At 33.9% G+C, this 16,445-nt stretch overlaps 2 protein-coding genes across 7 annotated transcripts; one reads left to right on the forward strand and one right to left on the reverse strand.

Moving 5' to 3' along the window:
- The first annotated feature begins 1,147 nt into the window (after positions 1–1,147).
- On the forward strand, positions 1,148–2,549 carry LOC130997404 (inositol oxygenase 1-like). Of its 5 annotated transcripts, none has more exons than XR_009093076.1 (5): positions 1,148–1,797; positions 1,899–1,957; positions 2,037–2,087; positions 2,226–2,307; positions 2,401–2,549. XR_009093076.1 is itself a non-coding variant. In XM_057922697.1 (5 exons), exons 1-4 carry the CDS (start codon positions 1,669–1,671, stop codon positions 2,232–2,234), a joined length of 252 nt encoding a protein of 83 aa, XP_057778680.1. In that variant the 5' UTR covers positions 1,148–1,668; the 3' UTR covers positions 2,235–2,307; positions 2,401–2,549. The 5 variants fall into 5 exon arrangements, 2 of the variants coding, with proteins under 2 accessions (XP_057778680.1, XP_057778679.1); XR_009093075.1 differs by having other exon boundaries at positions 1,148–1,612; positions 1,685–1,797; positions 1,899–2,087; XM_057922697.1 differs by having other exon boundaries at positions 1,148–1,737; positions 1,835–1,957.
- On the reverse strand, positions 2,512–5,621 carry LOC130997403 (nudix hydrolase 26, chloroplastic-like). Of its 2 annotated transcripts, XM_057922694.1 has the most exons (6): positions 5,070–5,621; positions 4,929–4,979; positions 3,692–3,784; positions 3,396–3,490; positions 2,882–2,996; positions 2,512–2,793 (listed from the first exon to the last, which is right to left on the reverse strand). In XM_057922694.1, the coding sequence occupies exons 1-6, from the start codon at positions 5,259–5,261 to the stop codon at positions 2,728–2,730; spliced, it is 612 nt and encodes a 203-aa protein (XP_057778677.1). In that variant the 5' UTR covers positions 5,262–5,621; the 3' UTR covers positions 2,512–2,727. The 2 variants fall into 2 exon arrangements, with proteins under 2 accessions (XP_057778677.1, XP_057778676.1); XM_057922693.1 differs by lacking the exon at positions 2,512–2,793 and having other exon boundaries at positions 2,881–2,971; positions 5,070–5,533.
- Positions 5,622–16,445: the final 10,824 nt, after the last annotated feature.

A 16,445-nucleotide genomic window follows, 5' to 3' on the forward strand; every position in this document is an offset into this window, starting at 1 on the left:
AAGTATATAAGAAATACATTTTATAACGAAAAGAATAAGTTTTATAACGGTAAAAAATTGTTATGTTTGCTATCATAAGAAAACGGTAATTAATCATTATGTAAAAAATAAAAAATCGTTATGTATAGTTACAATACATAACGGAAAAAATACATTTTATAACAAATTTTACCGTTGCATATTACAATCATACAAAACGATAATCAATGTGTTATGTATACCCCATATTACCGTTATGTATACATAGTATAGGTAACGATATATTACCGTTATGTATGAGTGTCCTCATGCATAATATCACTATATATTCGTTTTTTTTGGTACATAGATAACGGAAAATTATCGTTATGTATGAGCACTTTTTTTAGTAGCGATGACATACTAGTTATGCTATATATAGATGTTGGTCTTGAAAATATATGGTCTATTTCTGAAATTGTACTTCATGCGTATATGTTTTAGTTTAGTACTATGATTTATTAACGTACGATATCTCAAAGTTGAATAAAACAAAGGCATACATGTCATTAATTTAGATATGTATGTAGCTGGTGTACATACCCATTTACCAGAGAGAAAGAAAGGATAATGACGAATTTAGTGTCAATTAATAAGTAGTAACCAAATATACATAAAATGTTGGGTTTTGTATTTGTATATCAACACATTTTCATTCCAAGCTGGACTTAGTATATCTTGAAATTTTCTTTTATCCGCATTTTCACTCCATAACCATAACCAACTATTTCTTCACCCTTTTATCTCAACATCACTATCGTCCTTCAAGGCTGATATGCATCTTAATTAATACTCCCTCCGTCCGCCAAAAGTATTCCACAATTAGTATATTTGGCGTCCGTAAAAAGTATTCCACTTTTCTTTTTAAGTCATGGTCCCACCATCCATCTTTATATTTTATCCTTACAAACACTCTTTATTTACAAAAAAACCCACCCTAAATTCAATCTCAACCACACATCTCATAAAGTGGTGGGCCCTTTCTCCACTACATCAACATCATCACACATTTTATTAAACTCCGTGCCCGGCCAAAGTGGAATACTTTTGGTGGACGAAGGGAGTACAATGATAGTTTTTTCGTGCCAATCAATTAAAATCTTATTTCTGTATATATGCGTGAAAAAGGGGTCGATGTTGACCGATGAACAATTTTATATGAATTTGAAGGGATTATGACGCGGAGAACCAAACAAGAGATATAGTTGAAGAACTCTATCGCCTCAGCCACATCAACCAAACATATGACTTTGTAAGAATATTAAAAAAGAAAAAAGAAAAAGAAAAATGTGCAGTGTATATCCTTCCTCACAACAGCATCTGTGTTGATCAGGCTAAGCGCACGAGAGAGGAGTATGGCTCGTTGAGCGATCCTGATTTGGATGAGCCTCAGATTCAGCATTTGCTCCAATCTGCAGAGGCCATTAGGAAAGAAAGACTGGCTGCATCTCACTGCTCTCATTCATGCTTATTATCTTCTTAATCCCCATTTCTTCCCACCATATAAGTCAGTAACAAATATGTATTGTTGTAAATCTTGGGAAGATTCTTCTTCTACCTAGCTTTGGAGGTCTCCCACAATGGGCTGTTGTTGGTGAGACTAGTCATCATAGCTCTTCTCCGTGTTGCTGTTGTTGTTGTTTATCGTGGATGTGCTTGATTGCAGGCGACACGTTCCCTCTTGGCTGTACCTTTGATCCATCAGTCGTTCACTATGAGGTCTGTCTGCCTCCCATCTCCTCTAAAACCTGCAATTCTCCATGCCGTGCTAACGAGTAGGTGAGAAAGTTTACACAAAATATCAGAATCTTTGCAGCATTTTGAGAGCAGCCCTGATTACAAGAATCCAGCTTTTAACACCAAGCTTGGAGTTTATACAGAGGGCTGTGGACTGGACAATGTTGTGATGTCGTGGGGGCACAACGACTACATGTACCTCGTACGACTCCATAACCTCTCTCGTCTTCTTGGAAACCATGGCATGGATTCTTGAAATCGACTCCATATGATCTCTGCAGGTGGCTAAGGAAAACAAGCACTCTTCATCATCCGATATCACCCATTTTATGGTGAGTGTGTGTGTGTGGAAGATGCTGAGAATCTCAAATGGCTTCAAATATTCAAGTTGAGAGAGGATTGATTCATCATTTAATTTATTTTTCCACCCTTTTTGAGCTACAATTTATTTACACTGATTAATTCTGCAGCAAATATGATCTCTACAGCAAAAGCAAGTCTGTGGTTGATGTGGACAAGGTGAAGCCATACTACATCTCCCTTATTGAGAAGGTGAAACTAAAAAACATCCCCTGTTACTTTTTATTTTTCATTTTTGTCTCATTTTATTAATCTTTTCTTATGTTGTGATTCAATGAAACGCAGTACTTCCCACCAAAGCTCAAATGGTGAAGAACTGATGCTGTCTGTTTATCTCATGTTTCTTTTCATTTTCTTGTAATGAAGTATTACTATGTGCATCTGCACTGATGAGAATTTTCTTCAATAAAGTTTTTCTTCCAAAACAGAGCAAATCAAGACAGAATGTAGAAGAATTTCATAAAACAAGTGACAGCAATGTATGTTGAAGAACCCAAAACTTTTTTTGCAATTTCAGAAGAATCTAATGTGTTCTCTCCAATGATGTTGTTATTGCTGGAAGCAGTAGCATCTTACAGAGTGGGTTTTGGAAAATGACATGAACTCGATAGTCTACTCAAGATACGGAGAGAAGGCTTTCATGACTTGTTCATACACAGGCTTCTTGAAATCCACCGCCTGCAGAGAAAGATACAATGATGATGTTGGGTTGCAAAAAAATGATTAGGTCATGAAAATGCGGTTTTGGATGAGAAAGAGAGCTTACATGGTCGACTACCTCCTGCGGGGACATCCACGACCATTGTCCAAACTCAGCCTTTTCCGTTCCATCGCCCAAGAGGTTGACCTCCTCGTCCTTTCCGTTGAATTTTAACAGAAACCTCAAGTTACGAGCATAATGTAAGACAAACGATTGGTTAACATAGAACAGAAAGGATTAAATTCAACTTTCACAAATATATAACATAGAACAGAAAGGACTCAATTAAACTAAAAAAACCTTATTCAATAGCATCATACAGACATGTTCCTGAATACACAATAACTGCTGTGCATATCATACAATCTTGTACGTTAATAAAAGAAATCATCAATGTGTCACCAATGCTAATGAGCATTAGACTGGGGATCTACGAGAACCATATAAATAGATTATGCATTGCCCTCGAACCCTGGCACAGAACTTAGTATACTTTTCTGGAATATCGAAAAAGACAGCTGAAGCCTACAAGCATTATGATAGAAAATATTACAAAGAAATGAGGAACAAGAATAGCTACCATTTTTGTGCTTGACCTTTCCAGTCTGAACCCCATTGCTGCATGAGCTTTCGCCTCACCTCTGGTGGGAAATCATACGTCAACCAATATGGTGCCTACGGTAGATTACTTGTTAGACATGACGAATAATACAAATATTAAAAGCCCGTTGAAGTGCAAATTTCCTGTACAAGATAATTGAGCCAGAAACATAGATGCTACAGTAATACATGCAGAAGAAGAGCCAATTTTTCTCCCCTTTGCATATAAAGCCAAATACTCAAAACGGCAATTAAGAGTTAAGTTTTAACACATACCTCGGCGACAATATCAGCTGAAGTCACTCCAGTTTCTTCTCGCAATTCCCTAATGGCAGCATTTTTAGGATCCTCACTTTCATCAATTCCACCCTACGAGAAAACACCACCTCACTTTTAGGCTATTTGCTCCCTAATATTATGCAAAAACACAAAATATGTGTTTTGATCCAGAAATAGATGCCCGTGCCTATCAAGCTAACTCATACCATGTTAAGATTCTCAAAAACTTACACATTATATCACCAACTAAATTCAACATCACATTCCCATTCCCATTCCCAATATGAGCACATAATCTCTTGATTGGTACGGATTTAAGCTTCAGGTGAGATATGAATACCTTAAGGGTGCGTTCTCTTTGATGGAAAATAGTTGCTATTTTTCTACTATTTTCACATGTTGTGTAAAGTGGATATTTTTCCTCAGATAGGATGGAATATGCATAAAATTCGGGCAGCTCCTTTTCCCTTATTTTCATTACAATTCATGATAATTTTAACATGGGGTATTGGTATGATAACATTTTATTTGGGGTATTGATGTGATAAACTATGTTATCCAACTTAGAGAACATGGGATGAAAAAAGTGAGAATGATAAAATTTTCCCACGTTTTCTTATCCCTCATTTTCTAATGATAAATTTGCAGCAAAAAAGAACGCACCCTAAGGGAACCTAAATAGATAAAAATAGCGTAAGCTAGTCCATTGTTTACTAAGACGAATTGGAACTTTAGGAAATCAGAAGACCCTTAATAATTTCTATAGATGCTAATTTGCTTGATTCTTATCAAATTCAATTGAGAAGGGTACGATTGGAGAATTCCTATTCCTAATAATGAAGATTAAAAAAAATACTCAATCATGTGTATTATCAATCACGATAGTAAACGCATCCTAGGACAACCGCCATGAATACTCAAACTTATAGTTTTTTATCTACAAAACGAATTTCATCCCTATGCATTGCAGAAAATAACAATAACTTGTACATCAGAGTTAAAAATTCACCAAAAGCAAATGCAAATATGTAAACTCGGATGTTAAAGTCTATATTTTCCGTTCCTAGAATAAGCAGAAATAAGAATAGCAACCAATAACAAACTCAATTTTAACAGTGCAATTTCTGAAGTTCACGTTTTTCATGACAACACTGGAATTTAGAGAAATTCCTTTCTCCGCGCCATACATCAAAATTTAATCTTTTGAGTAAGGAGATTGATCAGTAAAATTAACCTGAGGCATTTGCCAAGCATCTGGAATATCGAGTCTTGAAGCAGCAAAAATCTAACAAAACAAAAAAATAATAATCATCAAAAACCCTAAACGAACGAAAATCCTAATAAACAAATACTATGAAATTGCAAAAGAGTCTACCTTTTTGGAGGGGTTGATAAGACAAATCCCCACATTTCTTCTGTAACCTTGGGGTGGGGTGTCCATGGATGATGATGAGAGAGAAGAAAGTGGAGATGGATGTGTAAATATGGGGAGCTTTGAGGGGCAGTTATGGAAGAGAGGTGTAGGTGTGTTTATACGCTGAAATGGGGATCGGCATAAAGCCATCATGGCGGTGGCGCTTCGGAGTTTTGCTTCGGCCTCCAAAATCTGCCAAGACTCCCACCCGACCCATCTTTACACCCTAACATCGGGTCTGGACTGCCCCGAATGCTCCAACTCTCTCAAATTCAATTCAAAAGCAATCAAACAAACATTTTTAAAGTGAAGTAAACTTGAAGAAATAGCAACCATAACTATTCCACATTTCTTCGATTTCACAACTCACACATAGGCCAACGGCTTAATTCAAGAAATATTTATAAAGTTTAACGGTAATAGCCTGGATGGGACGGAGACAGGGGCGACGGCGGCCGGACTGAAGAGTGTTGTGCGTGACGGTATAACAATTAACAAAGGTAAAACTAAAAACTGTATAAATCAAAATAAAGTAAGAGTGGAATTTAAAAATGTCTAAAATGATAATTAAAAGTTAATTACACTTATTATTTTATTTTTAAGATAAAAAATTTAAAAATTATTAAAAGTTCATAACACAATTAAAAAATTAATAGATAATTTTTCAAATTAGAATTGAAAACACCACACATACACGTTGAACGTGTATGTGTGGTGTTTTCAATTCTAATTTAATGGGATTGTGTTTCTTGATTTTGCAGAATGATGGAAAACCCAACTTGATTTAATTATTACGAATTAGTTGTTGAACTTAATTATATTATAATTGTTAAGTTAATTCCTTATTTATGGTAATGAGATTAAAAATAAAAAATTTCCATATAATGAAAACGTGGGGTTAAGTATATTTAATTCTCTTTTTTATGTGGCATTGCCACGTCATCTGTGGGCACATTAATGCGTGCCCACGATGAACGGAACTGCTATCAAGCATAGTTCAAATGGTATTTTGCGTTTTGTACAAAGTTCAGCTATAGTTTGGTATCAAACTACCTTGAGACTAATTTGCCTTCCTATTTTTAAGATTTTATGAGTTTGTATATTCACATCTTTTAAAATTGAGGCAAGCAGATTTGAAACTTGTTTATACGTGTCATAACACGATTCAATTCATAATATGACTGCATAAAAAAGCAGTACAAGAGAAGTGACTTAAAACTTTTTAAGAAACATATATCCAAAACTTTCGATTAGTCCAAAAATTATCACCACCTTTCCAAAATTACAGAAAATATGACTCAACATGGAAAATGATTAAACGATTATGAATCTTCAACAATGCATCAATTAATAGATTGATTTGTCAAAATATTTTTGTGAAAGATTCAAATGTTTGGTTGTAAACTCTTGTAATTATTGGTTGCTTAATCTCTCATAAATTTCACAAACTGTAAAAAGAATTAGAAAAAGACGAGATTGGAGCATATGCAACAGATTCTCAGTTAAAGCAGTAGTATTGCTTTTGGGGGCAAAGGGTTACGCTGGTATTTTCGGAAATTATGAAGGGACAATTATGTCCATTTTTAAGTTTATCTAACTTAGATAAGTGGATATCAAACGAAAAACTTGCTTAATTAAACATAATAGCAAACAACTAACCAATATTATTAATCAGTACTAAACCACGTTAATTTACAAACTACACGCCCTAATTAAATTGCGCTCTTGTGCAATACCCAACAAACTGCATAACATGTTAAACCACACTATGAAAATCAGTTGTTGGTGGAATTATAACTTTTCTATTTTATTTTATGCTGCCTTTGAAGTGTCCTTTAATATTAATAATTAATGGATCACTTGATCTAAACTGAGACTTTGACCGATTCAGAGCACAAGCCTAAAACTATATTTTAAACAACATTCTGAAGTTGGCACTTTGATCTGATGCCATTTTTGAATTCTGTTATAAAGTCATCAGGTTCATTATTACTTATTCAAATTTATCTGAGGTCAGATCATTTTTCATTAACAAGCCAAACGTCATCCCATAAAATTATTATTATTATTATTATGTCAACCCGGAAACCTTATATAAAAAAATATTCTGTAATGCTATGTGACTTCAAATCAGATTTGCCCGATTTGTATAAACTTTTAATGGAATTTTACCCTAAAATATTATCCTCATTTACTTCTTCAAATAAAATAAGCACTTTTCGAATAAATTTGCTGGCTTTACATGTGGACCCATTGGGCTTATAGTCGGTAGGCTTCACAGTGGGCTTAAATTATGTTCTCAGTTTTAATATTGGATGATTCTATATATACGTTACCGCCAAATTCACAAATAAATAAATAACTGAATATTTAAATCTACATACAATTTCATTTAACTATTTTTTGTTTTATCAAGTTAGCTGCTTATAATAAGTTTCTTACGTCTTTTGGATAGGATTAGCGCGGGAAAGATAAAATGTGTTATTAGAGCATTGGCATCATTCTACTCGATCGCCCCTACTTGAGTAGGGGCGAGATCGAGTAGTGCGATGCGTCGATGCAGGCCTTGGTTACTTGAGGGCTACTCAAGATGTCGAGTATCACCCGTTCGCCTCTATTTCAGGCGCGTGTTTTACACGCGCTTAATTAAAGAAAAAATTGATTTTAATTCAAACGGTTAGTAGCCGATTTTCAATTTTTTTTAATAGCCAACGGCTATTTTAGTCGTTTGAAAATTTATTGTTTTTTTTTTCATATCTATAAATACCCCTAACTCCTTCATTCACACAACAACAATTCTACTTCTTCAAGCTCCCCAAATTTCTCTTTCAATATTTCCTTCTTATTTCTTCAAAAAATGGCGGAACCCGAGCACGATTCTTCATCTGATTCATCCGACGGTGTAGCTCAAGCGATCATAGAGGAGATAGAGTTATAGAAACAATTGCTTGCTCAAATCTACACCCAACCGGCGCCGGAGCCGGGGCGCGTTAAACGTCTCCAGTCTTACCTACGTCCACCGTGATCGTGAGGAGGCTCATTTACGTCTTATGGAAGACTACTTCAATGACAATCCGACGTACGGGCCTACAATTTTTCGATGTCATTTTCGAATGCAGAAGGAGCTGTTCTTGCGCATCGTCGAGGCTGTTCAAGGTGAAGATACTTACTTCCCGATGACCACTGATGCAATAGGTCGGGACTCTCTCCCCTTTGTAGAAATGCACAGCGGCTATCCGCCAATTAGCCACCGATGTCAGTGCGGATACTTTCGATGAGTATCTCAAAGACGCCTACTCGACCAGGAGTCTATGCCTCAAGAAGTTTTGCAAGGCTATCATCCGGGCTTTCGGAGCCCATTATTTGCGCCATCCAACGTCGGAGGACATCACATGCCTTACTCAGATGCACGAGGCGCGACAAGGATTTCCTTGGATGCTCGGAAATTCTTGATTGTATGCATTAGGGGTGGAAGAATTGTCCAAAGGCGTGGCACGACGCATATACACGCGGTGATCAAGGGGAGTCAACCTTGATCTTGGAGGCCGTTGCATCCCACGATCTGTGAATTTGGCATGCCTTCTTCGGTGTCGCTGGTTCGAACAATGACATCAACGTTCTTAACCAGTCGCCTCTCTTCGCCGACGTGTTGGATGGAACGGCGACACCTGTGATCTTTGAGGTCAACCGGCGCTACTACCAGATGGGCTACTACTTGTGCGACAGCATATATCCGGAGTGGCGTTGCTTCGTCAAGAGTCCACCAATGGCGACCAATCCGAAAGAGACGAGGTTCAAGAAGATACAAGAATCGGCACGGAAGGATGTCGAACGTGCCTTTGGAGTCCTTCAAGCTCGATGGTGAATCATTCGAAGTCCGACACGTAATTGGTACGTGGAGCACCTCAAAGACATCATGTTGTGTTGCATCATTCTCCACAACATGATTGTGGAGCACGAAGGTTAAGGAGCTACCAATTGGAGAGATGACGACGTAGGAGTTGAGGACGAACGGTGAAGAGAAATGGAGTGCAGCAATTTGGAAGTCGTCGGCCCCCCAAAAAGCGATTGTCACAGCATGGAGATTGATGCGAAATAGGCTCCCAACTTGAGGAAGAGAAGTATTGATTTGGGAGAAAAAGAATCTAAGTGCAGCGAATGCAAACTCCTTCCAGAATAGACAAATCATCTTTTTCTTAGGTGTCCGAAGATGGAGGAAGTGTGGAACGAGCTCCAAAAGTGGCTAGGAGTGGAAATGGTGCGTCCCCAAACGGTTGAAAGTCACTTTGGTATGTTTACTTGCTTCGGGAAAGAAAAAAAGATTACAAAGCTCTTGTCTGCTATTTGGGTATGTTGCGTTTGGATTCTTTGGAAGAAAAAGAATGAGAAACGATTTGAACGTAAGGAATGGGAGTCAAAGAACATCGTCACGGAGATCAAAATTAGGACGTGGTGTTGGAATAAGATCTTCGGGATAGTTGGAATGGAGATGGATCTTTCTTCCTAGTGCTCAAATGAGCTGCTCAAAACTGTACTGTAAGATGTTTTTTGGGTACCTCTGGTACCTCTACTAATGAAATGAATCTTTTTTCTTGATAAAAAAAAGAAAGACGCGGGGCGTCTAGCAGTGACTCGACGGAGAGTGGTCGAGCAACCCCGGTTTCCTTCGAGGAATATGTGCAAAGAGATACTGTTCTCTGAGATAGGCAGATGCATGTTATACTCCAACATGATTTGATGGAGCATGTTTGGGCACGTTTCGGACCTCTAAGGTCGGAATAGTTATTTTTAGGATTTGTTTTTATTTTATTAAGTTTTATGTAATTTTTAGAATTTCAAAATTAATGCAATTTAAATTTGAAGTAAATTGTGTGATTTAAATTTATGAAATTAAACTTAAATGGAAAATGGAAAAATCAAAACTAAAAAAATCATGTAGGCTATCATGTAACTCCAATGCAGCCTCTTTACACCATGTGGTCCCCCCTCATAAAGTAAGCTATCATGTAACACCAATGCGGATGCTCTAAGTAATTTATATGTATTTTACAATAAAAATAACAAGAGAAAAAAAGCAAAAGGCCAAAAGATACTCATAATTGCGCCCAAAAAGTTAAGGCGCAACAAGTACATCACTTCCAGCAGAAATCCTCAAATTATGCTCCTATATTCCTCCCTAAAGCTTCCCTATTTAATTTTAGGATCTCAATTTTATAAATGCATACACCAGATCTCCTATTTTCTACATATAAAACAATAATTATATGTGAGCCCTACTAATTATAAGCTTAAAATAAATTTAGGGTGGGTATAAATTTAAGATTGAATTTAGGTAGGTGTAAATTGTTTTGTAGGCCTCATCCAATTTAGGGGATCTGCTGGATGCATTTGAGGACGATAATAATAATAATAATAATAATAATAATAATAATAATAATAATAATAATATAATAATAATAATAATAATAATAATAATAATAATAATAATAATAATAATAAAATTCAATTCAATGAGCTCTCGAAACTACTTCCATCATCCATGCACCTTATTGTTATGACTTATGTGGGACTTTAACCATAACTTAATGCTGAACTGAATAATATTCAAAGTATTATAGTTGGTGAAATCAAATATTCAAAGCATTTAATAGATTTTTTCTGTAAATTTATGATTGGTTATAAGATTATTAAAAAAATAATTGGGATTCAAGAGAAAAAGCTTATAAATTACTAAAGCTATTTTAACAGCTTATAAGTTGGTTACAAAATTTATTTTATCAAATAATTTTTAAGAATTTACATGCTCCTTAATATAGCGTATAAATTATATTAAGAAGCTTATGAGCAAATTCAAACAGCCTCTTGAAAGTGTGGACTGCAGATTCATTCTTGATTGTGTTGGATTAATTTAATGGCTAGTTTCAAGTTTCAACAACAATCCTCGGTAGTGGGAAAGGATCTAATCTAAGCAAGTAGCAACTACGGAAAATACGCAAAAACAAAAATATTAATGACGTAGCGCATGATGTCATAATTGGTGAAGTTTGAATATTTGCCAAGAAAAGTGTTGCCGTTAGATGCAAGTCACAGAAATTTGCTATTTCCAGCTAGTAGCTGAATTAATAAAAGGCAATAGCGTGTTTGGCCACTGCGACGATTCTTCTTTGTGGAATCAGATGGCTTCTAGACGATGAGTGGGACCTACACTTTTATCATATTCTTATGGTCAAACCCATGACCAATTTTAAATTTCTTCTCTCCGTTTTGACCTTTCGGCAACAGTTGAATTTTATCATAAACTTCATATAATCACCATTTAAATACATAGAAATAGAAATTATACTATTTATCCACTTCGAGATACTTCGAGACCGGACGCGAAGGATCCTTTCTTTTTTCATATAAGTAAGAGTTAAATAATTAAATTTAAAGACTTCACTGCAATAAATTCGAATCTAAAATCTTTAATTTAAAACATTAATCACTACATAGCTAAGCCAACTCATTCGTACATGTTACATTGTTACCCTTTCTTTGATACATCCTTATGTAATATGTTAACGAATAAAAACTTTATGTATCAAACAGCATCAATTTTTTTAATTTCAATAATATTTTTATAAAGTTGAGCATATAGTTCCTAATCTTTTAGTTGTAATTTACTTTTTTCATATGAGTCATAGATTATTGCACCAGTTAAAGATTATCTCAATAATATAAAAAGAAATTAAAATTTAAAATAAAAAAATTAATGATAAGAGGCGAATTTTACATTAATGATTGTAGATCGTACACATCAATAATTGTCCCCGTAACATTGTTTTAATAAATGTTAGCTAAATTTTAGTATTTTGAACAAAATTACTCCTGAATTATACGTATGAAACATGCCACATTCATCTTTCTCCCCAATGACTCCCTCTTCGTCGCCTCCATCGCTAGATCTAGTCATTTTTCCGATTCAATAGAATGTTGTCTTCGTCGGATAAAATCTCCCACGTTGCTGCTAGAGAAAATCATCGAGAGAAGATAAAATAATGTCCAGATAAAGAGATAGATAAAGAGAGAGTGGGAGATTAAGAGAAGAGAGAAAGAGTTGTGATTCAAAAGTTGACGAAATAAGAAAGAAAAAGATATGATTCAAAAGTTAAAAAGTAAGGACACTTTGGTATTTATCAACAATATATACCAACTCAATAATTTAATAAAAAAAATATTTATCTCTCTTCTAAATACACAACGTATAATTCAGCAACCTTAATGTTTTATCAATGACATCTTTCAACCTAAAATATACTCCCTCCGTCCACAAAAGAACTCCATATCTTTCCTTTTTGGGACGTCCACAAAAGAACTTCCTACCTATTTTTGGACTATACCCCACCACTTATAATCCTCTTACTTTTCACTTTTCACAACTCTCAATATTAATTATAACACATTTTCACCACTCTCAATACACTCAACTACCTTTTATCCACTCTCAATACACTCAACAATATTTTTTCTTAAAACCCGTGTCACTCCCTCTTAGGAAGTTCTTTCATGGACGGAGGGAGTACTATTTATTTATAATATTATTAAATGATGACACATAAGGTAAGTTGTGCCACATGTCAAAGCAAGAAGAAAGGTTGTTAAAGTTAGTCTACAATCTTTTTAATAATCTATTGTTAGTTTTTTGCAATGAGTGAAAATTTAAAATGCCTTATTCCTTAAGTTATATGTGAAAAATGTCTTCTTTTATAAACATAAGCATTTTATGGCCTATTCTTTAAATACTTTGATGTTGATGTGTTTGCTTGATTTTTTGTGAAAGTCTTACACATTTGACCCATTTGACAGCTATCAGTCATAAAAGTCAACGATTTGACAGTTATCAGTCAAGAGTACATATGACCGGTGGGTGGCTAGATCATGTGTCCGCTTGGCTGTCAAATCGATCAAATGTGTAAGACTTTCACAAAAAACCAAGCAAACTCATCAATATCAAATGGTAAAATAGGTACTTCACATAATTTGGGCATAAAATGCTTAATTTTATAAAGTAGGGCATTTTTCATATATAACATAAGGAATAAGACATTTTTACCTATTAACACTTTTGCAGTTGTAACTTTTTTTTTATTTATCTTATCTTTTTAGCTATGACTTCTCATGACCGGTCATCAATAAAGATAGTCTTAATTCAAAGTTGGCTAAAATTTATTCAATTTAAATTGTAGAACAACTATTGATTTTCATTTTTTTGATTTGAGTAATTCACATCATTAACACAATTATAATAGCATGTACATGCGTGAAATATAGTTCACTGGCAAGTTGTTTGCGAGATCTAGCTTGATACTAATAACTTCTTCAACCTGTTATAGATAATTAATATTAGGGATTATAGCCAAAAAATACACGAACTTTGATAAAAATTGCAATTTTCACCTGAACTTTCAAATTAGCCAAAATATACCTGAACTTATATTTTTTGTTGTAAATTTCACCTGAGCTTGCAATGATTGAACTCGATTGAGGTGAAATTTACAACAAAAAATATAAGTTCACGTATATTTTGGCCAATTTAAAAGTTCAGGTGAAAATTGCAATTTTTATCAAAGTTCGTGTATTTTTTTGGCTATAATCCCTTAATATTATGGTCAATTATATCTTTTGTTCTTAATTTTCAACGTTTTTTAAAATGTCTCCAATTTTTATTTTCTATTCAAAACTCTTCGAATTTTAGCATTTTCTTAAAAGTCCCATTATACAAATTCCAACAATTAATATTATGGTCAATTATATATTTTGTTCTTAAATTTCAACGTTTTTTAAAATGTCTCCAATTTTTATTTTCTATTCAAAACTCTTCAAATTTTAGCATTTTCTTAAAAGTCCCATTATACAAATTCCAACAGCAAAATGATGAGTAACTTCGCCGCATTTTTAAAATTATTAGGTGTAATTTTTTTTTCAACCTTACCCAATAAAACCACATAGTTCCATCCTAAGAATACAATAACGTGTGCGCATGTGTTGGCCTAGTGGTATGAAGTTAATGCTCAAGACCTGAGGTCCTGGGTTCAAGTCATCCGTCGCGCGGTCTTTAAAATTTATTCATTTGCTTATGTAATTTATCAAAAAAAAAAAAAACGATAATGTGATTCACCATTCCATTATTGAATTTTATATAATACTTAGAACATTTTTAAGAAAACGCTGAAAATTTGAGATTTTTTAATAAAAATTGAAACTTAGAGACATTTTTTAGAATTCACGCAAAAGTTTTGGGACATAAACATGATTAACCCTTCATATTATTATTACTATTAATTATTATATAATACAATGATATCCAAGCATTAGATTAGTAATATAAACATATTTTTATTGTTTGGAGCATATATTTATAAGCAAATTTACAATATTTTTAAGGTGTTTATATTATGTATATATATTCTCATAAATCTAAGTATCAGTATATTATTCATAATTATTATTTTGTAACCACGATAAATACAATACAAGAAAATGAATGAATGGCCATGATTAATTTTTATTTATATACTAATAATGTTTTTTTCAATGATAGTTTTAGATTATAAGATTAACGGTTAGTTTCTTTACTAGGAAAGTAATTTTATATTTGACTCTCTTTCTCTCAATTAAACTACAGATAGCCTAGGTAGGTCGTGCAAGAACTAACTTTGGCATTCCCATAGTCTCTCCAAAAGTCGAGTCAATTGCTACGTGAAAAATCATAGCGACATTAGCTTTTCCAGAATTAAATATAAAAAATTCAAATTTACTTGTGTTTGCTATAGTGTTCGTAGCAATTATATTTAAGAAGTGATGAAATTGAGCAATAATACATTTTTCTTTTCTTTTTTTGAGAGGGGCAATAATACATTTTTCTTTTTCTCTTGCTGCAAAGTAGTTCTCAAACTCATATAGAAAGCCAAAATCTTCTTTAACTCACACGGTTTGCATCAAGATTTTTCTTGGTTCAAGAATTTCAATACAGGAAATTATTTCCAATTTACATGTCCAACTCCTATTCTGTTCACGAATAATTGACTTATGACAAATATTAGTGATTTGAGATTTATATATAAAAAGATATACACTGTAACATCGAATAATTTAAACCTTTAGAATTACCCCATATCATTCATACTACTTATCACACAAATTAACACTAGAAAATCTTAAATGCAAGAATTTGGGATCTGAAAGGTTTTCTACGAAATTGAGTCAAAGCTAGTGAAATTCAAATTTAAAACATCTTATCTCAAATATATTTACTTTATCATGAGGCGGTTTCAATTGCAATTTCTGTGCCTAAATAAATAGCCAACCATTTGGCAGCTTATTATGTAAATGTAATCATGAATTGACAATCCTGCAAACCATGTAGGAATGCTCAATTTTAAATGTAGCGGCAGTTTTGCACACAGATGTGCATGTGTATGAAAATCTTACTTACGCAACTATAATATTATTTTTATTTTATTAATTATAATTCATACACACGTATCAGGGTGATTCGAAACTTCGACCTATTAATTGGAGAAAAATATCTCTATCAATTAAACTGATTTCTATTATCATCTCACAAGAAGTACTCCCTCCGTCCCACTGTATCTGAGACTCTTTCTATTTAAGGCGTTCCACTGTAAGTGAGACTCTTTAATTTTTTGATAAAGATTTTACTCTTTAAACACATTTTCAATGTTTTTCACCTACAAACAGAATACACTTTTCTTAATTTCCGTGTCCAAGAAAAATATCTCACATACAGTGGGACGGAGGGAGTATTATTTAATAATATGAAATCTGTAAACTCAACAACCAGCCTTAGTTCAATTATTTCCTTGGTTTGTTACTACAAATTAATGTCTCATAATCATAGCGGCCGAGGGTCAATAATACTTCCTCCGTCCCATTGGGCTTGTCCCATTTGGCTTCGACACAGTTATTAAGGAGAGTAGGAGACAGAATGTAATAAAGTGATAAAGTAGGAGAGAGAATATGATAAAGTAGGAAAAAGAAGGTAAGTAATAAAGTAGGCGAGAGAAGATAATTAAGAATTCTTATTGTTTAGTTAATTGTTACTATTAATAGAAATGAGACAAGATCAGTGGTACAAACAAAAAAAGAATACGGAACAAGATTAATGAGACGAAGGGAGTACATATGTGTGTACGTATTAAAAAAAGCAAATATAAACAAAACAATAATAAACAGTTTTTGTAATGGAAGTAAATAAACATAGTAGCGCGCACTAAGTCGCAATTGCAGACGTCATCATCGCCCAATAAATTGAAGTCAATAATTCTCAAATATTTT

Source organism: Salvia miltiorrhiza, chromosome 8 (genome assembly GCF_028751815.1).
Source record: "Salvia miltiorrhiza cultivar Shanhuang (shh) chromosome 8, IMPLAD_Smil_shh, whole genome shotgun sequence".
In the NCBI taxonomy this organism is placed as follows: Eukaryota; Viridiplantae; Streptophyta; class Magnoliopsida; order Lamiales; family Lamiaceae; genus Salvia; species Salvia miltiorrhiza.